This window comes from Diadema antillarum, unplaced genomic scaffold (assembly GCF_040938485.1).
Source record: "Diadema antillarum isolate AM-2024a unplaced genomic scaffold, OU_Dant_1.0 seq00001293_RagTag, whole genome shotgun sequence".
Lineage (NCBI taxonomy): Eukaryota > Metazoa > Echinodermata > Echinoidea > Diadematoida > Diadematidae > Diadema > Diadema antillarum.
In genome coordinates, this window is record NW_027272072.1 from 172,086 (window position 1) to 199,817 (window position 27,732).

The 27,732-nt window shown below is 38.7% G+C and overlaps 1 protein-coding gene across 1 annotated transcript in view; it reads right to left on the reverse strand.

Annotated features, from left to right (window-relative positions):
- Positions 1–1,414: 1,414 nt before the first annotated feature.
- The window catches only part of LOC139707999 (valine--tRNA ligase-like), a 29,251-nt gene continuing 2,933 nt past the window's right edge, over positions 1,415–27,732 (reverse strand). The window contains exons 5-24 of the mRNA XM_071619993.1: positions 27,113–27,240; positions 25,465–25,629; positions 23,903–24,104; positions 22,905–23,013; positions 21,983–22,162; positions 21,045–21,169; positions 20,209–20,312; positions 19,163–19,321; positions 17,531–17,621; positions 17,159–17,264; positions 15,685–15,755; positions 14,643–14,873; positions 12,049–12,196; positions 10,576–10,703; positions 9,220–9,375; positions 8,104–8,310; positions 5,825–5,936; positions 4,447–4,619; positions 3,760–3,909; positions 1,415–1,489 (exon numbers count right to left, since the gene is read on the reverse strand). Coding sequence (XP_071476094.1) covers positions 1,415–1,489; positions 3,760–3,909; positions 4,447–4,619; positions 5,825–5,936; positions 8,104–8,310; positions 9,220–9,375; positions 10,576–10,703; positions 12,049–12,196; positions 14,643–14,873; positions 15,685–15,755; positions 17,159–17,264; positions 17,531–17,621; positions 19,163–19,321; positions 20,209–20,312; positions 21,045–21,169; positions 21,983–22,162; positions 22,905–23,013; positions 23,903–24,104; positions 25,465–25,629; positions 27,113–27,240 — 2,820 coding nt within the window. The remainder of the gene's footprint in view (positions 1,490–3,759; positions 3,910–4,446; positions 4,620–5,824; positions 5,937–8,103; positions 8,311–9,219; positions 9,376–10,575; positions 10,704–12,048; positions 12,197–14,642; positions 14,874–15,684; positions 15,756–17,158; positions 17,265–17,530; positions 17,622–19,162; positions 19,322–20,208; positions 20,313–21,044; positions 21,170–21,982; positions 22,163–22,904; positions 23,014–23,902; positions 24,105–25,464; positions 25,630–27,112; positions 27,241–27,732) is intronic.

Here is a 27,732-nt window from a genome sequence, read left to right on the forward strand (position 1 = left end):
AAGAGTGGATATTTTTGTGCCAGTAATTTTTTGCGCTTTGCCTAGTACAATGAATTTCACATGTTTAAACTCTCAAGAATCGAGACAACACATAGTGGTACATATACATAACAAGAAAATATATTCATGTGTGTTTATTTTCACGCTAGTTTCTGGTCCCACAAAATGAGCAAAAATTTCCATATCACAAAAATTTCCACTTTTACAGTCAGATGGTGTTTCACAATCTCCTACAATCTTGGCCTTTATTGTATGTTTTGTTTGACTATCTCAACAATAAACAAGAGCTACTGCACAGAGATATATAATTAGAACACAAAATCTACTTTGTGTAATCTCTATGCCATCGTAACACATGGCAGAGTGTTCAACCTTTACAATGAAATTGAAGTATCTGGAGCAAAAACAAGTTTAGCAATGGTAAGAATATTGGTACGTAGGCAATTTACAAAATCATAAATTTTCATTTCCAACTGTCTATGAATCTTCAGTGTTATGGAGATGAAAACATCACAGTTACGTGCGCAGAACAAAATTCATGAGCACAGACAAATCTCTTCCCATGCATGAATAAAATATTCTTGGATTGACCAATTGAGGTACTTTCGACATAAGACAGGCAATAGTAATAATCCATGTTTTTGTGGAATGAACTCAAGTGGTGGTTGGATTAAATCAAAACATTTTTCCCTCTCTGATAACAAAATGGTGGATAAGAATCCCATTCCTGTTCAAATGTTCCTTGCAAAGCAACAATCCTTTTCCCCAATTTTACTTTTCAACGCAACTTTATATTCTTTTAAATCCCACCACCAAACAAACTACCAACTTGAGAAAACTAATGAAGATATTGAATACATGACAAGTTTCTCCACAGACTGCACACTTAAACCATGTTTACATATCTACGGAGCTAAAGAGAACTACAGATCATGAAGATGGGGGCATTTGTGGCCTTTACCAAAGACTTCTGAGTATAGTTGTGCATCACATCTTACAGAACTTGCACAGCAAATTTGACATTCTTTCTAGCAAACAGTAAGAAAATGTGTGGCACATTCCTATCTTGCATACAGGTATATCTTTATAAAGACACACAGACAAGCACACACACACACACACACACACACATATACGCACATACATCAGAGGGATCCTGAGCACTCTTCTGAAAGTGATTGCAAGGGCAACAAAAAAAAATTTTTAGGTCATCAAATATAAGTATACATACCAGTTAACCAAAAGCAGGCGACTCAAAGAGCCTACATTTAAGTCTGAGACTGAATGGAGGCAAGCAGACATGCGAAAGAGACAGGATAACACGTATCATCCCAGAATTTTTTCCTGTTGACATTGTGGCATGCAGACAGTCCATAGGGCTATGCATGATAATCCGGCTATCACTTAGAGATGATCACGACGTTGATAGTGACGCAAACATCCGTATAGCCTCCTCCAACGTGTCCATCTCATTCATGGTCTGCGACAGCTGTAAGGGAGAGGAATGGGCGAGACGTATTCACAGTCTTGTAAAACACACACTTGCCATTGACAGAAGGAGAACATTCTCTACACAATTAGAGTTTCATCATTATCTTGGTATTGACTCCCTGAGATGACACCTGCTGCTATTACAGACTACCCACCAGAGATGGGCCAATTTCATCAGGGTCATAGTTAAACCCGCACTCCAAGATCAGCCATATTCTTCACTGTTGATGATTTCCCATTTTATCGTTATGCAAATTCATTTCATATGAATGCATCAATAGATTTGGTAATTTTTAAACCGTTGAGGACTATTCCCCGAGTATACACGGGCAAGTGTTTATGGGAAATGCGTGTTGTAGCAAACTCAGTCCGTCCTCAACGGGTTAATTGAACATGTGGACCTCTTTTTTTTTAATTTCTGATAAAAGCTAATGAATTGGACAAACAACTTTGATTCCACCGAAGAAGAAAGTCTCAAAAGTGCCAGTCACTAGGCTTTTGCCATTAAATGCCCACTGACAGAGAAAGGTTACACATACAGTTCTTTTTAAAACTTAAAATCACGCTTGATAACTTTGCAGATGTGAAATATTTGAATATGATATATTTTGTGCTTGATCATTGCGGTTTGCTCGTATACATCAATTCAACACAGTCTTACATCAAGTTGTAACTTTATCCAGTAGCATTATAGCATACTGATAAAGAATCAACGGACTCAACCCATCAAAATTCTTGACTGTAAAGCAAAATATTTTTGTGGCATGAAATTTTGCTAATTGCCACTGGCATTCAATGCATATAGTGCAGACAAGAACTTTTGCAAGCATTTTAATTTTGCGAATTTTGGCTCTCGCAACATTTCGCCTAATTAAGATGCACACAAACATTTCTGGTTTTACAGTGTGTCACTGGAGCCAGCTTTGCAGAACCACAAAATGTAAGTTTTTCATCACATATCCAAGGGAAAGAGTTCAAATAAAATGGAATTCACTGCACCACTCTTTTACATTACTCAGAGATTGGGCAAAGAAAAATATACATAATAAATCAAAAAAGAATGAAAATAAAAGGAGCATTTCTTGTCTTCAAATTGACTCTCACTTGTATTTCTCTTGGAAGAAGTCCTCATGACTCTAACTTTCAGAAAAGTGACTACTCTTAATGAAGTCTCCCTTTCATGATGAGCACAAAACAAGTACAAGTGCTCACCTTTGAATTAGACATTACTCATCAAAGGAAACCCAAACCAAAAAAGAACTGTGGATTGAGTGAAAGCAGCAACATTAGTAGAACTTATCAGTGAAAGTTTGAGGAAAATCGGACAATTGATGCAAAAGTTATGAATTTGTAAAGTTTTGGTGTTAGAACCGCTGAATGAGGAGACTACTAGAGGTTATGGTGTCGTGTGTGGTCAACAATAAAGAAAATATAAAGAGAATTCCACAAAAATTCATTTTCATGAAAATTACACATTCCATCAACTTGATACTGACGTACATGTATGTTAAGGGTAGCAACTATTCCCCCTGCTTTCTGAAAGCAGGTAGTTTAGTGCCCTTTCATTATGCTAGAAAAGTGAATTTTTGTGGATTTTTTTTAAATATTTTCTTTATATTGTTGTCAACACATCCATCATAATCTCTAGTAGTCTCCTCATCCAGTGGTTTCAATACCAAAACTTTAAAAATTCATAACTTTTGCATCGATTGTCCGATTTTCCTCAAACATTTACTGATATGTTGTACTGATGTTGCTGCTGTCACTCAATCCAGATTGCTGTTTGGGTTTGGGTTTCCTGTAACAGTCACCTTATCCAAAAGAGGTAGGTCTTATTAAAGAGTTGTCATTAACATCAACTTGGACCTGCTTCTGCAACATGCCATGACTACCAAACTTTATCCTACTTGAGAGGGAATGGGAGATTCTTGCCTGACAGGGAGGTTGTTAAAAAACATTTACTGGTTCAGACTTGCTCCAATGAAAACTGCCAGTAATCACTCTACGGACACAATACTTTATCAAATTGCCACTTGGTCTAATCCTACTTTGTTCAGTGCTCATTTGGTCTCATCCCACATGGTCCATTCGTGTGTAGACCAAATGGGTTTAGCTGAATTGAGGAAAAACGATCTGGGAATTACACCAACTGGTATTAGACAAATTGACTATAGACAGCAGAGGTTTTTTTCATGGGCAGTCAACTGAACAAATTTGTATTCCTGTTTTCTCACAATCGTCAAGCACCACAGCGAGTAAGTCCCTTACCTTCTCTGAATTGGCCTGCCGCACTTTCTCTGGCACTTTTGTCTCGTAACCTTCGACCTCCATGGCCTTTTGTAGTCGGTCCCTCTGATTGGTGAGGTTGGTCTTGCGTTGCTCCAGCTTGGCGATTTCCTTGCTGGGGTCAACAAGACCCTGAGGAAAATGAAGAAGGAAACTATATTATAATGTCTGCCTAATGATATACATGTACTTCAAGGGGGGAAAAAAGACAACAATGAAGGACGATACATGTTTGTAACCAAATAATGCATGAGAGCGTGTAAGTCAAGATGCAGTGCACTTGAGGGTATTTACAGAGGTGAAAGATGCACAAGGCGCAACAGAGTGCATGCCACATGACACTGTAAATACCACATTGTGTGCAGCATCTTCACTAATGTCATGAACTTAAACTTGTGCATTATTTGTCATAAAATATGTCTATGAATTATCTTAGTGATATCAGGTGATTCAACTTTGTATTTCCATACGATTGGGCCACTCTTCGATCGTGAATCAAAGTATGCACAGCTCTAGCACACAGCAGAGCAATCTGTAATTTGAATAGGTGCAGTGCAGTTTAATATACTTTTTAGCAGCACACTTCACAATAGAGGTAACTGTCTTTTTTATTCAGCCCTCCAACACACAGCACCATTCTTCCACGCTCAGAAGCTCAAATGCCCGTACCTTGAGCAGCATGTGCACTTCACACTTGTCGGAGACGGTTGCCATAGCGCAGCCACTGGGAGGGGTGTCGCCAACAAGGAGATTGACAGCCGAGGAGGTGGTCAGGGTTTTGACAGTGTCCGCATACGGTGACAGGAGGGTGGCAATGTCTTGGTCCGAACATTTCAAGTACACTGCAGGACAGTGAAACACAACACACCTTGGTCAATCATTTCACAATGCACACCAGCAAGAATAAGACTGATTGCTTGCAAGGTATAATGTGACATGATTCAAATTTCAAAGCATCATCAGAACCAGAAACCTCACAAAGAAAAAAAAATCATTTTGAAATGGATTTTCCACACCTCATCATTAAAAACAACAACAAACAGAAGAAGTAAATTGGAACACAATTTGACAAGAGCTTCTTTGATAAAAAGAATAAGGGGAAAAAGGGGTAAGGGGAAAGTCATCTACAAATATGGGGATGAGGTTGCATGTCTTGGAAGAGGGGTGAGACTTGTGAGCTCACAAGCCAGCCTTAGAGGTCCTGTTTACCTTAGGGAGCAGTGATTTCAAAAACGTTCAAGATATCAAATGTCATGCATAGTTAGTAGGTCAGTTGTATCACAAAACATCTTAATACAAAAATTTTGCAATAAAGCCTAAAATATAAGGAGATATCACTGTTTTTCTCAATAAACCATAACTGTAGATGGTTTAGTCTGGAAACATTTTTATTATGACTATTGTTCACATTTCATATATTTAACGATGCTTAACATCGATTATATTGATTCAAATTTTTACATTGGTTGCTTCTACTCCTAACTCAAATGTTCAAACTATTTTGAAGCACTAATGCTGGGTTTTTGCTTCATCTGCAAATACATGTAGTAAATTATGCCTTTAACCTCACTCCAGTATGTCCCCCCAAAAAATTATAACCAGATTTTTGCATAGATAACACCCAATATGATTGAACTGTCTAAATGCCACTTCAGGGTCTTAAAATATAACATCTTAGCTCTATTTTGCAGAAAACCCCATTCAATTTGGTTCAGCAGTCACAGAGAAATGTGGATTGTTGTAAAGCATGTCATGAGTCTGATTCTTCCAAGTTTAGCACTTGGATGCTCGTGTGTGTGAACACAATAGACAGAACTTGGAGGGAAGAGATTCCTGACATCCTCTACAAAATTCCTCATTTCTCTTTGACCACTGAAGTAAATTGGATGGGATTTTCTGTAAGATGTGGGCAATGAGTTATAGTTTCGTACCCTGAAATTGTATTTGGATTGATTCACTATTTTTAAAGTTATCATTGCGTAGAGTCCCGTTGTAATGTTTGGGGGGACATACGGTACAGTCACTGTACATCATAATAGTAACGTACGTTCTGCCTTCTGCTTGGTGAGTTGGTAGTCTGATCGCAGTGACCTGGCCTTATTGATGATGCTTTGTACAAACTCCATGTCTTTCTCCAGCGACTCGTTGCGCCAAGTGAACTATGGATTTCAACGCACACAGGCAGAGAGATTAAACATTACATGTATTTGCCAGATTTTGATAAACACATCAAACTTAACAACCTGTGTGTTAAAAGTATTGCACTAATATACAAATTAATGTTTATGAGTGCAATGGACAGACTATTTCATGAGGTGAAAGATGAAATGATCCATTCAACAAGGTGCAGCCGAGTTGAATGGTTCAATAACTTCATCTTTCACCAAATGAAAAACATATACCACTTGTTTTATATAACACCTAGAGATAAATCCTTGTCATTTGGTGTTTTATGAATTTAGAAACAAAAGAGAATGTGCAAGATCTGAGATTGAGAGAGTGCTGAGCACTAGATGCCACCGCATTGTGCTTGATCGCATGCACACTGCAAACGCAATCGTTTTACGTACGTAGTGTACCGGCTCTCACCGTGCATGCAATAGAGCAAATTGCATGGATCCAAGATTGCACAGGAAATGGAGCCACAATTGCACAACTGACGACATAACAGTGAAATGGGACAAATGATCAATATCAAAACAACCAATCAACAAGGATCTACTCAGGTGTTCTATAAACAGTGATATCATATAAGTTACCAGTATTTCATGGTACTGTAGAGCAAGTCTATTATCATGCACTATGCTCAATCCTTTCTTCTAGCATCACTTGAAACAATAATGTATTTTGACAAAAACCTCACAGCTGAAGGTTGTTTGTCTTTCTTTGTTTTCTGAGGTCAAAAGAAGGATTATATATACCTATAAATGATATAGGATTGCATTGATTCATTTAGACCATTCAAATGAAAATAACTAGGATATACAATGCTTACGTAGTGCATTAAACATAGTTAATATGTCCCTGTGCACTCAAGAGAAGGAGAGACTGTAATAAACAAGCCCCTCAAAAACTCGGGACAGGTCAATATCAAATCCATCAAGATACGGCCATATTCCCTTTCACACACCTGCACAATAATCCCCAAATACATTGAGGATATCTATGAAAGGCTCATTAATTAGGTATGGAAGCCACATGCTCTTATAACCCATTCATTGCCATGGCTTGGGGGGGGGGGGCGGATTCCCCCCCCCCCCCCCCCGATGTTTCGCGCAATATCTTCGAGGCGCGATAAGCTTCCGCCGCGATGTTTCATTACTTTTTTCTTTCAAGTATCGCGCAACTTTTGAGACCAAAATTGTTGCGCCCGCGCATACCGTTTCGACGCGACGCCCGTTCGAAAAAATTCGTCAACCCCAAAATTGCTCAAAAACGTGATTTTGTGTACAAATCCAATGCAAATTGTGTTTTTTCAATTAATTCACATGAAAATTCATATCTTGACTTAGAATGGACGAAATTAATTTATTTTAGCATAATAAAGCTTCGAAAAATGTCTGTGACAAATTTTGGCCAAAAAAAAACAAAAACAAAAGGTCGAAAAACAAAGAAATACATAAGAAATTCAAAAAACAGTCAAATACATAAGAAATTAATTTCGATACAGATTTTTTTTTATCCTATGTCTCAGGAGAATGATACAAGAAACATTTTTTAAAAGAAATTAGCTTAATTAGAGCATTAATAAATGATTTAGAGCCCAAAACTGATTTTATGCATAAATTACAATAATTAATTAATATAAAATATAAGAAAAATTTTTCGGAGAAAGCAACCATACATTTTGATAGTATACGTCGCGGGCGTCGCGTGTGCCGATTTTCGGCGCGATCACGCGTTCCATAGGCGAGATCTGAAGGGGGGCGGAATCCCCCCCCCCTCCCCCCCCCCCCCCAGATATAGCATAGCCAAAAAAGCCCAGCCTGATTAGGGTTAAGGATTTGTACAGATGGCAAACTTCCTCAGTTGACACATATACTTTAAAAGCTGTTATTTTCACAAGGGTTTCATTAAGCGAATTTCACAAATCACCATTAGGATGTGTATTCTACAACATATGAATATATCTTGCTCTTGATTGAAAGGTATATTTGCAGAGTACACAGACAGGCAATAGCGCACTTACAATAGCCTTGGTATCAAATTACAAATAAAACATCTTGCAAAATTGTCTGTGACCTCCTCATTGGCAAACTTATCTGTACACAAACAATACAGCTTTTACAGTACAGCAGAAGTCAGACGGAGTCATGTGGAACTCACATCCTTCGTCTCCGGGTAAGGCGTGATGGCGATGCTGGGGGGAGCCTGGGCCGTCCTCCGGGGCAGTCGCTGGAACAGCTCCTCAGAGATGAAGGGCATGAAGGGGCTGATGAGGCGCAGACCAGCGTCCAGACAGGTGTAGAGGATCTGGCGCACAGTAGCCAGGCGGGGGTCGTCCGGTGTCTGCAGGAGGGGCTTAGTGTACTCCTTGAAGGGGTGGAGGGGGGAGGGGAGGAGGGAAGATGGAGTTATCAGAGGAGGGTGACCGGTTACAAGTAGGATGCATGACATCAATCACTATTTCGTTTGGATTGAACATACAAACTCTTACTTAAGCTTTTCAGCACAAATGTGGATAACGCCATGAGAATATCAAAAGGCACACATCTTTTCACAACCACCAAAAGGAAAAACAAAAATCATTACTTCAACGTAAATTCAAAACTGGTTCCATGAACTATTCTAATTATCCAGTACTTTATACCAAACCAAACCAAATCACCTACAACAACAAAAGTTTGCTTTCCTATTGTCTTCACATTATACTTTATCAAATACAGAGCAAAGTTTGCAATATCACTTTCACAGCTTTATTCCACACAATAAAAGACTGTGTCTTCATATTTTCCTGTTCATTAATTTACCAACCACCACTTACATAATGGCACAGCAGAATCAGTCTTCATCCTACAATCTTTTGTTATACATCGTTATTACAGTTCAACAATTTATACAGCATTTGAGCGAGCAACAGATTCTATAATCTTACATCTTTATATGGCACCTTGTGTTCATGAGAAGGGCAGGACAGGCTACGTATTACAGACAAGACTGGGAAATCAAAGCATACGACATACAAGGAAAACAAGGAGTGTTTGTTTGCATTTAAATTTCAAGAATTTTGCAAGAGCCAACATTCCCGAAATTAAAATGCACGCAAAAGTTCTGGCCTACACAATATGCACTGGATGCCAGTAGCAATTCGCAAAAATGTTATGCCGTGAGAAAGGTCGTCCGCTCCAATTTGCGAAATTTTCATGCCGCGAAATATTCATGTTTTACAGAACGTGAAATTCACTGAGGAGGGGGTTAGACAACAAATAGAAGCCAACTCACCAGGTAGACGTCACAGAGTTCATAGAGCCAGAAGGCGTAGATGGCGGTCGTGATTGCCGGGAAGTCAAAGATGGGCCAGCCTTCCTCGCAGACGGCTATCGCTGATGACAGCCGACTCAAGATCCACATGTCCACAGGGGTCTCACTACCCGACAACTATGAAACAAGACAAAGGAAAACCTTTTGATATGAACCACAGACAAAACTTACAAACTTTTCGTGCATTTCACATGACATGAAACAAATGCAGAAATAAAAGCATGTGAATCTCTTACTTGTTACACATTACTAACACTATTTTGTTTTGTTATTTTATAACCCAATATTAAAAGCACAGGAAATTCATCTTACCCTGTCGAGTGCAAAATACTACTCGCGCTAAAATGTCCATTTTTACAGTATACAAATGAGGGACAGAATAAGAGAGTGGGAGAGAAGGAGAGAGGGTGGGGAAGGGAAGATGGTTGAAGATATGGCCTCAAAGTCCTAGTGCAATTGCTTGAGAAAGAATCACGCATCAAAGACATCAAACAATGTACAATATGAAAATTGCAAGAGAGACCTTCAAGGACAAAGCCAGGTAAATGTTATTTGATTGGCTACACTCCTGTTTCCCAATGCTTTCTCATGTCAAATAATGACATCCATGCCAGACCTTTCAAGAACCACCATCTCAAAACGTCTTTGATATTTTTTACCAAAATCTCACTGTAAATTGTTAAGGACAAAATAGCACCCCTCTTTTGCAACTGGCAGAAATTCCTAAAATGGTTTATCTGTCAGTAACAAGAATAAGAAAAGCATGTCCAGCATTTTCATTGAACTGTTTTCTAATCATGTAACAGGAAATTAATAATGTTACTATATAATAAAATAAATATCGTTCAACCAGCAAAGAATAATGCCTTTAATATTGAACTCCAACATGTCGCTTTAAATTAATCTACAAAATAATACCCCTTTTTCTGCACTCTCATTAAAAGTTTATCTATCTGTTATCAATGATAAGCACAAGGAAAGTATGTACGTATGTAAGTAATTTTTGATGGAACTGCCTCCTAGTCATGCACTGGATATCAATAAATGGTTTACAATTCAACCAGCAAAGAACAAACACATTAAAATAATTGACCATACAACCTGTATGTCCATGCAGAATCCTTCAAGCAGACTGTAATCTCGAATTCATGGAATCTTCATTTTACTTTCTTGGATGATCATTATTTTGTAACATTAGTGTCACAAGTGTGCCCTCACAAATAATCAAGCAAGCTTATTTCACTTCCAGAAAGATTCCTCCTACTATATAGACCTCCATTGTATTTGACGAGTTGGGTGACAAGAGAGAATTCTCACCTCAAATTTCGCAGCTGGCTTGAAATCATCCCCCAGAGCCATCATGGCAAACTTTGTGGCATTCCACATCTTGTTACAAAAGAAGCGGTAACCCTGGACACGCAGCACATCAAGGTTGATGTCACGACCTGAAATTGACCAGAAAAAGCAGAGAAGATAGCCACTGAAACGTAAGGTTCAAGTTCAAGGTTTAGTTTCAAGCTGAATTTTTTCCACTAGAGCAAAAGCAATACATTTATGAACAAATAGCAAATTCACAAATAATAGCAATAAAGTTTAAAAGACATTGAAAATATAGAAAATGAGGTGGTCTATAAAAAATCACGACTTGTTTATCTAAACACATATCACTTTTGCAGAAAATTGCTACAACTCTGCAAAAAGAATAAAGGCACATCAAAAAAGAAGTACACTGCAGTAGGATAACGATACACAAATAAGTATAGAATAAGGGATATTGAATATTTGTACAATGCAGGGAAAACAATTCTATTCCAAGTCACCTATACTGAGAGTGAATAAATATCAGATCTATCACGAAATTACAAAATGTGGCTATTTCATGAGTTAAAATGGCAATTCAATACTCAGTAACATGAACTGAACATGTATTCACAGAGAGGGGAAATGAAATGATCGTCTCTGGTAGGCACTATTAAACTAAGGGAGCACTACCTTGTTATTACAATTCATTTTGAATATTGATCTGAAACTGAATAATCATGTTTAATCAACCATCTGATACTCATTGTTTTACTTAGATTTTGTTCACCACTGCAGTAAGTATACACACAAACAAAAAGGAACAACCAAAACTGATGATAGTATACAAATAGTGAATGGTCACAAGTGTGATGGTACAAGATTTTGCAAGAGGTGTAAGATAGAGGCGATCTATTCAACGAGGCGAAGCCGAGTTGAATAGTGTGCCTCATCTTTCAGCAAGTGCGAAATCTTGTTCCACTACATGACTAAAGACCAATACATGCTACATGACTGAAGACACTGGTCATGTTATACAACACCTCACACATCAAAAGATGTGGTCCACACAGATTCTTGAATTTAGCACAGAAACGGCAACCACTTTTATGAATAGCAAATGAGTAGCTGCACAGTCACAGTCAGCTGTCTAGTGCATATGAACATGTGGATACGTACGCAAAACTGATTGAAGTTGTTTACAAAAATGAGACAAAAGTGCGCATGGAAGCATGGCGAAAATTAATATTTTGTTTATCATGACATCAGAGCTGTGGAATGGAACACATGCATTATCCATTTTTGCTCAAAGAAACCTGTGAGGCTTACAGCCTCAGCATGCGATGGTACTTTGAACTGAATGTCACGTGATAGGCAATCGACCAATCGGATACAGTAGCTCCATCGTACATTCTTTTTAGGTGTTGTATAAATGATAAACTCTCCCACCAAAAGCAGGAGAGTTGGAATCTATCGGTTTTAGCAGCTCACCTTGTGCCGTGTAAGCACAGAGGGCGAAGCGTAGGGCGTCTGTACCACACTCAGGGATGCCGTTGGGATAGTCGTCCTTCTGGCCCTTCTTTGCCTTCTCCACCTCCCTGGGGTCCAGGTTACCCGTCTCCAGGATCTTGTGCAGGTCCTGCAAAGGGCAGGTAGAAGATTAATCACACAAGTGAGTGGCATCATTGGAGCACTTCCATCTCTACCAAACCTCCAACATTTCAAATGACATTACTTTCACTTCCCTTCTCGTTTTCATTCAATCCAACTTAATTTCTCTCCCTTTTAATCAGTGTCTTTGAGATATTTGTGCTTGATCGTTTCATAGAAAGCACTAGTCTTCTCTTTCCAAATCTATCGAACTCATGCATCTTCCTTTAACACGATATTCAATGTTCATGTTTTCTATTTCCCATATTAAAAGCATCTTCCAATCACAATCAGTCAAACATTTAGTCTATCTGTAACAAATATTTCCTTCACACCATTCATTCCTTCTTCTTTTTTGTACAACTGTAAATGTATCTCATGTTAGCATTTTTTTGTCAACATTCATACCCACCCTTGCTCAAAAGCAGCTCATTTTTCAGCCACAAGCATGTTTCAAATAAATAAAGTAAACCAAAAATTGAAATTAAGCTACCCAGATATGATCATCTCAAAACTACTCCAAAGTTGATGACTATCGTCGGGTAGGGCATCATGTACGGTTGCTATCAAAACCATCACTTCTTCATGAGATAAATGCTACAATCACACTGACATCTTTGTCAGCCTTTATATTTTCCCATGTGAATGCCAGTACAACATTACTGCAAATATTCTAGGTTTAGCAGCTATCTATAAACTTCCTTGTGACTCTTTGGCAAGGATAGAAAATAGTGTTGAAGACATCACTTCGCAGAAACAAATGTGGCATTGCAAAACTAGAAATGTCGCTATGGTGACTGGTATGCCTCTGCAATAATGCATGGATCTCCCAATAGGTGTATAGTACAATGTCTTAACAATGTGTAATGACAGTTTCACATAACATAACATAACTGAAATGACAGGTTTGTCAGAAATGTCTTGAATGTTCACTTTCCTTGAATTAGGTTTGCTACTGTCTAAGAGTGCAGGTACATGTATTTGGGGAATTGAGGATTTTTACTTGACTTCTGACCCTTTTATAAGTTTATGCATGGAGTAATATTCAAGGTATGAAGAAAAAGTGTAATTACAGTATAAAATAGATTTTTTTTTTTTTTTTTTGCATTTTAGCCTGGCCTTTGACCCTTAACCTTTGATCTTCTGGCAGGGAATTTCCCACAGAATCTCCATTAGGTAATACATGTATATATTAAGTTTTAAAAATAATCCTGCAAGCATTGCATATACTAGTATATGAGTATATGAATAGTGAAATTTTGAGGAGTTGACCTTGACCTTTGACCCCCTGGCTATTGACCCATGACCCCTAAATTCCCTAGATAATCCCTGCCAGTCAGTAAATGCATATGTAGCAAGTTCCATGAAGATACATTGAACCATTTGCGAGAAAAGTGAAATTGTAACATTTTCACTGACCTTTGACCTTATGACATGAAATTCTCTCAGGAGAATCTTCACGCAGCAATACATGTCTACACTAAGTTTCAAGAAAATACCTTTTGGCATTGCATAGATATGGGGAAATAGCAAAATCTTTAGTATCTGACCTTGACCTTTTGACCTTTGACCTCTTGCCAATTTCTCTAAAAAATTACTCTATTAATTGCATCATACGTCATCCTTGGACTAAGTTTGGTGATAGTTGCTTCATCCAGTTCTGAGTTATCGCGTAAACAGATAAATTTTAGGATTTGACCTTGATCTTTGGCCTTTGACCTCCATCCGATTTCATTCAAAAACTAATCAAGTAATTGTCCCATCATACATCATCCTCAGACAAAGTTTGGTGAAATTTCCTCGATCCAGTCTTGAGTTATCGCGTAAAAGGATACAATTTCGTGATTTGACTTTGACCTTTGACCTCTGGCCTATACCTGATTTCACCCAAAATCTAATCAAGTAATTGCCCCATCATACTTTATACTTGAACCAAGTTTGGTAAAATTCCAGTCAATATTCCTCAAGTTATTGTGTAAACGAATGCGGACGGACGTACGTACGGACGTACGGATGGACGGACAACCCGAAAACATAATGCCTCTGGCACCACTTCGTGGCGGAGGCATAAAAAAAATAATAATAACTCAGCATAATCACTTTGGAATGTATTTCATACTGATCAGGCAAATAAGAAAGAATAAAATGTCCCAATACAGCATTACAATCCTGTGTGTACAATATCATTTCACAGTTCAAAATGAAGCAACATTGTAATTACGAATCACTGATATTGAACAAGGCATCTTTTTTTCAGTTGCTGTCTATTTGTTTGTTTGTTTGTTGTTTGTTGTTTATTAGTGTGGGTTTGATTTTGTTTTGTTTTTTGGGGGGGCACAAATTCTGGCTAAATTGTTCGATGTATTGCTCAAACTCAAAACATTTTGCACAGAGGTTGCAACCTTGAACTCGACAAAGGCATGAAGACAACCCACCTCCAGCGATATGCCCTTGATCACGTCAACAGGGTCAATGACGTTGCCAAGGGACTTGCTCATCTTGCGGCCGTGGGCGTCGCGCACCATGGCGTGGAGGTAGACCTCCTTGAAGGGAAGCACATCCATGAGTTTGAGGCTCATCATCACCATCCGGGCCACCCAGAAGAAGAGGATGTCATGGCCCGTCTCCAGGAGGGTGCCCGGAAAGAACGTCTTCAGGTCAGCCGTCTTGAGGGGGGTGAAAGAAGAGTTATTAGTGTTGGTTTCAAGTTTACAGGTCAAATGGGTGTTGGTGTTAAGAGTTCAGGTCACATGACTTTTGGTGTCAAGACTGCAGGCCAAATGAGTGTTGGTGTCAAGACTGCAGGTCAAACTAGTTTTGGTGTCAAGACTGCAAGTCAAGAGGGTGTTGGTGTCAAGACTGCAGGTCACATGGGTTTTGGTGTCAAGATTTCTGGTTAAACAAGTGACTGGTGTTGGTGTCAAGACCTCATATCATATGAGAGTTGTCATGTCATGGCAGCGGGTCGCATGGGTGTTAGCGTCAAGACTTCAGAATAAAAGGGTGTTGGCATCAGAAGGTCACAATCCATGCTCACTAGAGCCTACACCTGAGCTGTGATGAAGCCCCAAATGGACGGACATCTGGATGGGCAATCCACACAGCCAAGAGAAAATGTTGCCCCCAAGTGGTAATATGAAATGATATGCACATTCAATTAATCATTTTTTTTTCAAATCAGGCAAGATCAACTTCAACTGGAAAAAAAAAAAATCAACACTTTATATTAGACAATTATTATTCTCTTCTAGACATTAATAGATATTTCTACCAGATGATTATGATGTTCAGGACTCATATTCCACTCTGAATTGCTTACTTCTTGCTTGATTGAAAGCAAAATGTCTGCCTACAATGTAAATATCTCTCCAGCATGACCTCTGATACAACATAAGTGTTAATCACATGATATAATGGCTTTCTAGTGTTGAATTGTTTTGTTTTTTTTAAAACTGATGATATTCTTGCTAAACCCACCTCATCCGGCCATCCAAATATGGAAAAGGGGAATATGCCTGAGGAGAACCATGTGTCCAAGACATCCTCATCTAAACAGGGAATAAAAAAGCATTAATGGATTAGAGTCTTGGGGGTGTGGCAAGAAAGTTGAGTTGCAATAACATGCAATATATTTTGCAACAGACAGATCAAACACAACTGGCATTTAACTGCAAATTCGCAATCAATCGCAAGACAATTTATTTTGAAAATTTGAACAATGAGTGCACGTTCCATGCAATACCCCTTTAGTGCGATGCGACCAAGATTTTCTACAGAAAACTTGTAGACATTATGAGTTTGCATGAAAAATATAATATAATATACTACTGTATCCCTTCACAAACAGAAATTTAGGGGATATAGATATGCTACATGAATTGAAGAGGGCATTTTGGCAAAATACATATACATTACAATAATACATCCAGCAACTTGCACGACTCTTGGTCGATTTAGCAATCCAATTATGAACAAACCCACTCTTGTTCAGTTCAGAATTGCTCACATTGTGCATGCTACAGTATTTACTTGTAGCATGAGCTCACTCCAATTTCCAATTTTCCATAAACACAGCTTCTTCTTCTTTTTAGTTTGCCACTTTTTAATGAATTTCATTTTCATTAAACAAGCAGAGCTTTGTCTCCTTGTACGCAAAGGCAACTTCATAATTAAGCAGTTGCATCTCGCTTTAGAGTTTGAAGTTCAAAGAAGTGTAAAATACTATGTACCGATTATTCCTCTTACATGCATTTGTTACAAAACTCCAAGTCTGAAAGTGATGAAACTGAAACCCTAAAATATAGCTATGGGTGCTGAAGCATCAAAACGGTCGGTCGGTCGGTCGGTTGAAATTTCATTTTTCCCTTCAGAGGCCAGACTGACAAATGTAGTATACGGTATAGCTGGGTAAAATGGGTCATCGTTATTCCAAGATCCATTGATCCATTGCACGAATGAAAAACATTTATTATTTGTTTTATATAACACCTAAAATAGATCCTTTGTCATTCGATATCTTTCAATAAAGAAACACGAGAGAATATGAGATCGCGAGAGTGCTCACTGAGCGCTTTACGCTAGCGTGCTGTCACACACACACACACATTGCTAAACGCAAGCGCTGCGCGTATCTATAGGTGTGTCTGGCTCTCAGCGAGCGTGCAATGGAGCAAATCTTACGGATCCAAAATTGCACGGTAAATGGAACCACAATTGCACTGGTGATGACGTCATAGTGAAATGGGCCGAATGATCAACGTCAAACAACCAATCAAATGACAAGGATCTCTTTAGGTGTTATATAATAGGCTCTAATTTCGACTGATGGTCTCCCTAGTAATGGATACCAGACTGCATAATGTTGCACAGACACTAACAAGGCCATTGAGGTCTGATGATATTGATGCAGTCCGTCAGTAGTTCCAAAGCTGTTGACCTTGAAATCACTCACCCTGTTTCAGTGAGATCTTGTCCTCTGTCACCTTGAATCGTTCCGCTGCCTTGCGCTTAGCCACCTCTTCAGTCAGAGCTGATACCCAGTAGTGGTTGTCAGTGTCCTGGGATTACAAAATAAAAGACAACAAACTTGGAAGAAACGGACAAGTGACATGCTTCATAACAATCCACATTTCCCTGTGACCACAGAACCAAATTGAATGGGGTTTTTTGCAAGATGTAGGTAAGACATAAATATAGTTTTATTCCTTGAGTAGCATTCAGATTGTGCAATCATTTTGAAAGTTATCACGGCAGAAACTCCATTGTATTTTTTTTTTGTCCGATATACTGCACAGAAATTGAAAGAAATCAGGTTCATACTCACATTTCCTTCTGGAACACTGGGATCGTTGACGGTCACAAAGTATGCTGGGATACGATGTCCCCACCACAGCTGACGGGATATACACCAGTCTCTGGAATCATGAAAGTCATGGGGGCATAATAATTTTTCATACACTGGAAAAGGTCGATTTCTTAATTTCTTTTTCTTTTTCTGCTTTAGGGTAATCTACCTCCTTGACATCTGAAGAATATTGCAGATATTAGCCAAATTGTTTTTCTTCTTTGGTGTGAGTGTGTTTGCGTTTGACTATCTCACCTGGATATCTTGTATCTGCTCATTACAAGAGAAGTGAGGAGGGTTCTTTTCCATGGCTAGGGTATGACTCTCGTTCACACGGAACCAAAGTCTCCTCCAAAAGACTTGGTGACAAGGATAAAATGCCTTGCCAATGAGCACTACTGCTGGGCTGGGACTCAAACCTCATTAACCCGTTGAGGACGAGTCCCGAGTATACTCGGGCAGGTGTCTATGGGAAATGCGTGTTGTAGCAAAATCAAACCGTCCTAAACGGGTTAAAGTGCACTCCCATTATAACGAACAAGGGTATAAAGAAATTCCGGTTCAATGAAAGAAAAATTCAGGCCGAAACATTCTCTCTATATTTTTTCATGTTTACGTTTATAACAAAATTTCAAAATGACAAAAGAAAACTGCTGGCCCCAAGGACTTCATTTTAATGGGAGTCCACTGAATATGTGAATGGAAGGGGCTCCTTTTGGGGTTTACTTTGAGTGGGGGGTGGATTTAGGTTTTTTCTTTTCTTTTTTTCTTCTTTTTTTTTAATATTTATTTATCTATTTTTTTGCTTGGCAGCAGACTTGGGGAGAGAAGTGCCAGCAAAAGATGAGAAGGCCTTTTTTGTTTGTTTTTTTGTTTTAATTTTGCCTGTCAGCTGATTCTGAGAGACAAGTGGCAACAAAAATATATGTGAAGATTTTATTTTTTGCTTGTCATGACCAGTCACCATTGGGTCAAACCCTCCCCCCCCCCCCCCCCATTCACCCTTGGGTGACAATATTATGACAATTTCTCATTTCAAAAGTATCTGAAGAGTTTGTTTGCAAAAACCGATAAGTCCATATTTGCCAAATGGAGATACAACTGTATTTGCGATTAAAGGTCAAGAAAAATAAAGAGAATAATAAGAAAATTTTTGCTTCTTTTGACCATAACTTCAAAAATATACCTTTATATGTAGTGACCAATATACCATTTAAAGGGTATTATTTTGTACTTTATAACAGAGGCCGTACTTCAAAATCTTCAAAAATGGACTTATCGGTTTTTGCAAACAAACTCTTCATCTGCTGACTTACTTAATATGTGAAACCCCTGCAAAAAAAAAAAAAAAAAATGCATATACATTGCACATAATTATACAGCACTTGCTATTGAAAAAAAAAATGTTAAAATGGGAGAAAGACAAGTAAAAACAAACTGATGAAATTTTTGGGAAGATTTATTTATTTTTTTTTTTTTTTTATTTATTTTCAATTTGCTGATTTTTCTTTTTTCACCAATGTTGGGCAATTTCTTAATCAGTTGCAATAAAACAAAGTATAAAGTATCCATTTGATATCTATATTAGTTTCAGAGTTCACACTCACTCACCTGATATTGTTGAGCCAGGCATACCATGTCTTCTTGTGCATCTCTGGTACTATCTTCAGCGACCCATTTTCCACGACCTCCACGGCCTGCCTTGCCATGTCCCGACAGTCAACAAACCACTGAGACTTTAGGAGCGGCTCTACTATGTCCTTGGAGCGGCTGGGGGTAATTGATGAGATGAAAAAAAAAAGAGGAAACGATGAGATACAACAATGGTGAGACCTGCATATAGTGGAACACGTGGGACTACACAAAATATGTGAAGCAGCGTTCACGCATTTACATGTACACAAGGCACATAATGGGAAATAAAATGATGATCATCATAACAAGGACAGAGGAAAATTTGCAGAAACAATCTAAGTGGAAAGGGAATTCAAAATTTAAAGGCAATGTTTCTTTTCATACGCTCAAACACATAACTCACCCATATAATGCACAGAGACTCCAACCCAAAGCACCTTCTGATCTGGAGATTCTACCGCCTGAAACCCCTAGCAAACGGGAGATTCCAAGTTGATGTGTGTGAAGCGCGAAATTCCCAGGTTCTAGATGCTCTCTAGTGCTATCTAAGGCTTATTTTTTCAACATACGATAGCAATAAGTAAGAAATCCTTTCCAACCGGAGATACAGAGCCAGGGCGGGAGAAATTAAATCATAAGCGGGAGAACGGGAGATTTTGCAAAAATGGGTTTTCGGCGGGAGATCTCCCGTCGAAAACGGGAGAGTTGGAGTCTCTGAATGCAGAACAGGCTTTGACAACACATCATCTTCACATAACTTTTTTCATCCACCAGTGATGGAAAGAAGCTCTGCAGCAGCTTGCTGTGAACAGGACATCAAGACTTTATTAAGTTTAATGTCAGCAACTATATCTTCCCTGTGGAAATTTTATCCTGAAATTGTATCTTTTTTTTCTCTCTCTCTTTTATGTCCCGGAATTCCGTAATCCACTAAAGATCCATTGGGAATTTCCATGCCTGATTTTAATCAGATCCCAGTTTGTCCAGCGGTGTTCAACTGATCACTAAAACTGCACTCTTACCTGCAAATTGGTACCACCATGGGGTTGGGCTTAGTTCCCCTGTAGAGGTCCTTCTCCTTCAGGGAATCAAGAACAGCTCTCCGGGCGTTGAACCTCTTCATGCCCTGGAAGTTTCACAATGGGGAGAACAGCATGAACCATCAAGTAACTTTTCATCTGGAAGATGCCTAGGAAGGGTCACTCACTCATGAGGGTTAGAAAGTGAACATTGGCACCAAAATGGCAATGCCACTTCTTAGAATTTGGTGACATATGAATGACTTAAATCACAGAATATTAATTGTTTGTGTGTTACAACAAATACAAGGTCTGTATTGAGCATAATCTGAACAGACATTTATCTGAACATTTGATCCCAGAATAGTTTTTTTCTTCTTCTTCTTCTTCTTTTTTTGGTAGATCTGCTACTGATATCTCCATATATCTTGGTGATCTCAACCTGAACACTGTGACAACCGGCTAGAAGGAAGAAATTTAGTTTACCGCATAATTTTTTATCACACTGCTGAAAATATATGACTTCTCCATAAATCCCAAGGGACTCTCCCAGCCCTGGAACAAGGCACAAAGTGCACAGCTGTATTCTTGCACTGATTTATAACATCATATTTATTTGAAAAGTTCTTATTTTCACAAAATAATATTCCCAGTCATGTGCTACACTGGACTCTAACAACATTTGAAATTATTAACTCTGACCTTCACACAAATACAATGTGCGTGCATAAAGGTCTCCTCTTTATAATGCACTCCACAGTCACAAATTCAACCACTTGCAAGTAGTTTGTATCCCATGTATTTCAGTTTTGGCTGTGACTCAACACTCGGAGACACACCTTGAACTGGCCGCCAACTCCTGAGATGTTCCCCTCATCGGTGATGACAGTGAGAAACTCCAGGTTGTGTCGCTTGCCAACCTGGTAGTCAGTGTGGTCATGGGCTGGGGTGATCTTCACAGCACCTACAGAGAGTGACAGAAAGCCAGAGAGAGAGAAAAGAAAGAGAAAAGGACAATAGAAAGGAAGAAAAGATCAAAGAAAATAAATAGGAAGAAAGAGAAAGAATGACGACAAATAAAAGAAATGAAAACATGAACTGACAGACAGACAGAATTGGGAAAATCTGTCATCCAAGATTCCATCCAAACTCCAGTGGCAACGGTATTTCTTCACTCTACTTCTGCTCAATTGTATTCTGACATCTTTGAAAAAGATTGCACAGATCAGTTTGAAAAATGAGGGTTTTACAGTATCCTCTCTCTCCCATCCTCCCCTTCCCCCCTTTCACTACATTAACTGAGTTCAGAACAGACTTCTCTTCAAAAGAATAATACTTCATACTTCTGAACTTCCCACTCATCTATCCTCTTTTGTCACTCTCCACCCCATCCCCAACAAATTATATTCCACCTGGAATTTAATTTATTTTCTCAGCGAAAAAAATAGCAACATTATTCTCAACTTTCCACATAGTTATCTTCATTCATGCCCACAATCCTTTCAAGGACTATACCACATGGTGTTGCACTAAAACTCCATCTACGTGGTGTACCCCCACACAGAGATATGCAAAGACATACAATCCAAGATGCCAGCAAGTTATATGACTATGGCAAGCTAAATGTTCCATAAATGAAATATCTGGTTCATCAACCACTTAACTTTTGATACCAAGTTGTTGTTGTTTTTTTTTATTTATGGGACATTTGGCTTGCCATATACAACCAATGTTCCTGGCAAGATCACACAGCTGCATACGAGAAATGGTGACTTACCAGTTCCAAACCCCATATCAACAAAGTCGTCACAGAGGATCGGCAGGCTGCAGTTTCTGAATGGGTGAACCACACGTTTGCCGTGGAGGTGCTTGTAACGCTCGTCCTCGGGGTGGACACAGACAGCTGTGTCACCCAGCATGGTCTCGATACGCGTCGTGGCAACCACAAGTTCGTCATCTGTAGGCAAACAGTCAAGTTTTCACATTAATTCAGATTCACTTTTGAAGTCATAGTTGCAGACATATTGTCCCAGACAGCTGTTAAATGATAGCTGGGACAAGAGTCAGGTTCATTTTCCACTTTGTGAAATTAATCATTTTTTCTCTCTAATCATTACTGTGGTTATCATTATCATCAATGTCATCAACATTATCATCATTAAGAGCATCACATATTGAGGACAATGTACCTCTAAAGACTGACGTAGAATTGCAAAAAGGCCATAAATCCAATGCGCACAATGAAAATACAGTAAACGCATGCAAATACCCTAAAACCGGAAACATTTGCAGCATTTCGCAAATGAGAGCTGACGGCCTTTTTCACTTCATGAAACTTTTGTATATTGTCATTGGCAGTCAATGCACTGTGTAGACAAAACCTTGCACATGCATCTTAGTTTTGTGACGGTTGGCTCCTCGAGATATTCACGAAAGTTTCACGAGTGCTAAAACTTCTGGTTTTACAGCATATGAATATATTGGAGATTACAGTGATGTCTTTTGAATCATTGTTATAAAGAGTTTTTACAATTCATAGCCAACAAGCTCTCAGTATGTACGGTTTTAGTCAAATTATTGAATTGAACTGTATTCTTCATTCAATCGCTGCATTGAAGCACTTAAACGACAATGTCGTCACTTATTGGATGTCACCATATTTGAAATCCTTGAATCACCGAAAAACTCCTCAGACCTACCAGAGTTCTCTACTTTGTAGGCAAACTCTACCAGCACTCCAAACTCAACCTTCTGCTCGTATCCTGGCACAGCCAGGTATGTTCTTCCAGTTAGCTCTCTCTTCTCTACCTAATTGGACAGAAAAATAAATATGACAAAAAGTTTTCATTTCAAGGACACACAATTCTGTAAAGGTCACCTTTTTTGTGCAATTACCGTTTCCTACGATATTCTGAAATCCCCTTTAACTTTGCAAAAGACCTCCCAGGTTCTTGGAGGTAATGGGGTAAGATGAACAAAGTTTTCTGGTAGAGAGACTAGCTTCTTGAGAATAGATTTCACAAAGAACTTATTATAATACAGTGTCACAGCAGTCTTGCTTGCCTACTACAAAGTAGGTATTAATAGGTATAGCTCCTTCACTGCCTCAAGGAACCACAAGGAGTGCAGCTAGTTGTAAATCTGATGTCCCTTCCTATATTGCAGGCAACAGTTCTAACTCCCAAAGCACTATAGTCAGTTTCACTTGGAAAATTCATGATTTCTCACAAAGTGGCGACCAATTCATTCCACATTGCCTGAAAAAAAAAAAATTCAAGTTAGCAGTAGATACCCAAGTATATACATACAGGTGTAATTGCACTACTGAACAATGGTATAAAAGGGAGTGAGGAAGTATCCATTACAAGGTTTTATATTACACAGCCTACATAGCAAACACATCATATTATTTTGTATTTGCATTACTTGAGAGATGTAATGACTTCACCTCTTGGTGACTACGATCAGCAACAGAAACGACAGTGTTCAAATTTTACAGTCACCCTACGACACAATAGAATCTAACATCTCTACCCACTGCCAACATCCCTTTGGTTCTAACAGCAATTTGCACAGGCTGAGACAACAGTATTACAAGCCTGTAGGACAAATTTGCAGTACCTGACAACCTTACAAAACAAATGAAACATGAACATTGACAGGAACAGCTTAAAGCACCAGTGACCGATCACCATACTTCAATGTCGGAGATGGCCGACTTGAGGGTGCAGGACCAGTTGATGAGGCGGTTGCTGCGATAGATTGTGCCATCCTGGTGAAAACGGACGAAGCACTCCTGGACAGCACGATACAGCTTAGGGTCCATGGTGAAACACGCCCGGTCCCAGTCCAGTGACGAGCCCATGGTGCGCAGCTGGTCGTAAATCCGCCCTCCCTTCCTGCCGGGCAAGAGTTGTACCTCCTTTGACTTTTCTGACTTTTAATTCTAAACAGACCATTTTTCTTGCTTTCTCTACTTCGATACTACAGTAACTGTCCATTTAGTTCCTAGTGTACATACCTACACTACATTTTTACTTTAATAAAAATTGCTGACATTTCACAAATTTATTATTTTGAAAGAATCTGTTATTTCAAGAAGTCTCCATATGAATGAGGTCAATTGCCAAATTATCAAATCAAAATGATATATAACTTCTATAAAACTTAAAAAAAAAAACAGAAAAGAAGCCAAGCTTACAGCTTCCTCTGGGAGGACTCAACCACCTAACATCATGACAGAGTTGACCAAATAGATCCTTAGATTTTGATTTGATTTGATTCCTGCATTCTTTTTTCATACATGAATAATATCACAAAGTCCACTGAATAGAATTATTAAGACATTTTTTAAGCTAACAGTGGATATGATAAAAAATGATGTCAGGATAGAGTGTGTTTGACTTAAAAGTACAGCATTGGTTCATGACAACACAAAATGAAGATGAGCAGGTGTCATTTCATGCATGTATAAACTTAAGATTCTGGTACCTGAGGTTCAAGAGACAAAATACGCAAATCTAATTCAGTGCAGTGGAATAGCACGAGACTATTATCATAAGCAGATGCTTGAGGATGATAGCTTCCGAGATACATATTATAGAATACATCCAAATACAGGGATAATGAGTTAAGTTACCATTCACCGAGTTGGGGAAGGGTACAGTCATGCATACTGCACAAGTGCAGAGAGATAGACATGTTGAAGGAATATAAAAAAATATATAAACTAGAAAAACACTCTGAGAGCGCAGACCTCCGCCAAGCATGCAGCTCATTTTCACCACTGATCTTGTTCTTCCATAGAGATATCAGTGATTTCCACCCATACGTACTTATAGCATTGTGTGCTGAAAGTCGCCCGATTTCCAATATACAAGCCTTTGTTTTGTCATAAACCCTCAGCTGCACGGCGCGCCTCGCCCTAGCAGAAACTAGAGCACGCACTTTAGTGTGCGAATGCAAACCTCAAATATGTGCAGCCTGAACTCCCAAGTTCATTGACCCTACCGCCAAAATATCAAAAATCCTTCATAAATTCCCCCCAAATTATCGGATCACTGCCAAAAGTTGTTCATGTGTTACTTGTCTCATTCTTAACCTTTCCTGCAAGTTTCATCCAAATCCGTTCTCTACTTTTTGAGTTATTTTGCACACGGACAAACTAACTAACTAACTAACGAACAAACAAACCAACGGTAACGAAAACATAACCTCCTCCCTTGGCGGAGGTAATAAGTAAGATGGACACAAACTCACTCATTCTTCCACTTCCACACCTCCTTCACAAACTTGTCCCTCCCGATGTCATGGCGACTCAGCTTCTTCTCCCTCCACAGCTTCTTCTCCACCACGACCTGCGTGGCGATGCCGGCGTGATCGCAACCAGGGTTCCATAGACACACTTTGCCCTTCATGCGATTCCTGTGGTAAGCAAGTCACATACAAAGATGAATGGATGGATTGAGGGAAAGGGTGCGCTGAGAATAAGAGATATCTCTTCACTCCTACCAAAGATCAAGTGATCTTGAATTCTATCATCTGATCAGCATTTTTCATCCCATTTTTGTCAACTCCACAACAAGTCTATAACAACAGTGCCCCAGTGAATATTAAAATTTGTACAGGAAGGTCATTGTTAATTTCACCGCACTCATGAAATCTTAACCCGTTGAGGACAGTTTGATTTTGCTACAACAAGCATTTCCCATAGACATCAGCCAGAGTATACTCTGGACTCGTCCTCAACGGGTTAACATCAATGAAGTCGACAAAATTACAAGAAAAAAATTACATAAAGAAATCACTGCTTTTTTGCATTTGATCTCTAATCTCATATAATTATTAAAGTTTGGTGAAATTCTTGTAGCAATTTCTCTTAATGTCCACTGCAAAGAAAAGATGGCAGACTGATGAACCAAACATTCGCAAAGTCTGAACCTTTATACGATTATATATACAATTTATATACGATTATACAAAATACGATTCTGTAGACACCAAACATAAGTAGTACTGCATCATCAGCTGATATGCGATAGTTGTCACTTGCTTCATTTTGTTCCTTCTCACAGATATTCTCCATGAAAATTTTGGTTCATTACATCAGTTTCCCATTAATATTAATTAAAGAATTATATACTCTTGGTTCATATTTCTTATTGTTCAACACAATAACCTGTAAATTGCCATTCTCAAAATTAATTTCATTAGTTTCATCAGTGTACATGGTTGTACAGCTGTGCTACCTTAGGGGCACAATACAACAACATTGAAAGTTGGCATTAATCATTTACAGAATGTGTTAGTAGAGTATCTTTAATTTCAGCTTAATCTAATAATCCCTTCATTGTTGTTGCTCCAGTGGTTAACATCCTTTTTTCATTCCATTCATCGCACAGCCAGCACAGCTTGGTAAAGATTAAGCACTTCAATAGACCCTGTACTTCAGAGCCTCTTTTCTCAGTTCACACTTTCCAGAGTGTGTGCTTTTTTTCCAGTATTAGGATAGGTTAGGAGAGTTCATTTGAATTGATTTATACATCATTTTAAAGCGTAAAGTCTGCTCTTTCAGCATCTGCTCTCAACTAATTATCCATGTCTGGCAAATTTTTGTTGGTTTTGTGATGTAGGGTCACATATGCTCAGTCAGAGCACAATATAGACATGTAACCACACTCATCTCCAACCCCAGCCAACTCTTTTGACTCTGCCTCTCCTCTTGGATACTGTCAATGAAATACCAGGATGTTGAGATTTCTAATTTTCTGTGATGTTGTACACTGTATTCAAACATTTTCCAAATAAGTCCTATAAAAACTCCTTCTGTACACAGTCTATTCATGAATATTTTCAAAATGAAGTCTAGGTGGATGGAACAAAAATCATGCGCACAGCATTCACTCACCATCTTGTGAGGGCATCCTCCACAGCATTGGTCAGGGCGTGGCCGAGATGTAGGGAGCCCGTCACGTTTGGTGGCGGGATGCAGATCATGAACAGGTCTTCCTGCTTCAGATTGGAGAGATCCCGTCCCTGCAAACCATAATTTGATGGCACATCTGATTAATTGCAATAATTCCTCTATTAATCTATACTTCGCAATTTCACGTAATGAAATTGAGGGGAGTTAACTTCAAAAATTTCAAATAATGAAAGGGAGAATAAAGAAGAAAGAGAATGAAGTAGCTATAATATCTACCTCAGAGGGCAGAAAAATGCAACATGAAACGTGCAGTGTCTTTACTTTCAGGAGCTCAGGACATTCTCTACAAGAGCATCACTTCAGAAACCAAAGAAAAGTCTTCCCAAACTCATCCAATGTATATATAAACTAGTCATCATCAAGTGCCTGTTATTATACACTTGCATGAATGACAAACAATCATTGAAAACATTCTTTACTACACTTCCAGCAAAAAATTCTGATGAAACGGTCGTCACTATTTATGTCGAAATTAATTACAATTGACATAAAATACTCTAAAATGAAGATTTCCAATCTCCTTTTTATCTCTTGGTTTTACA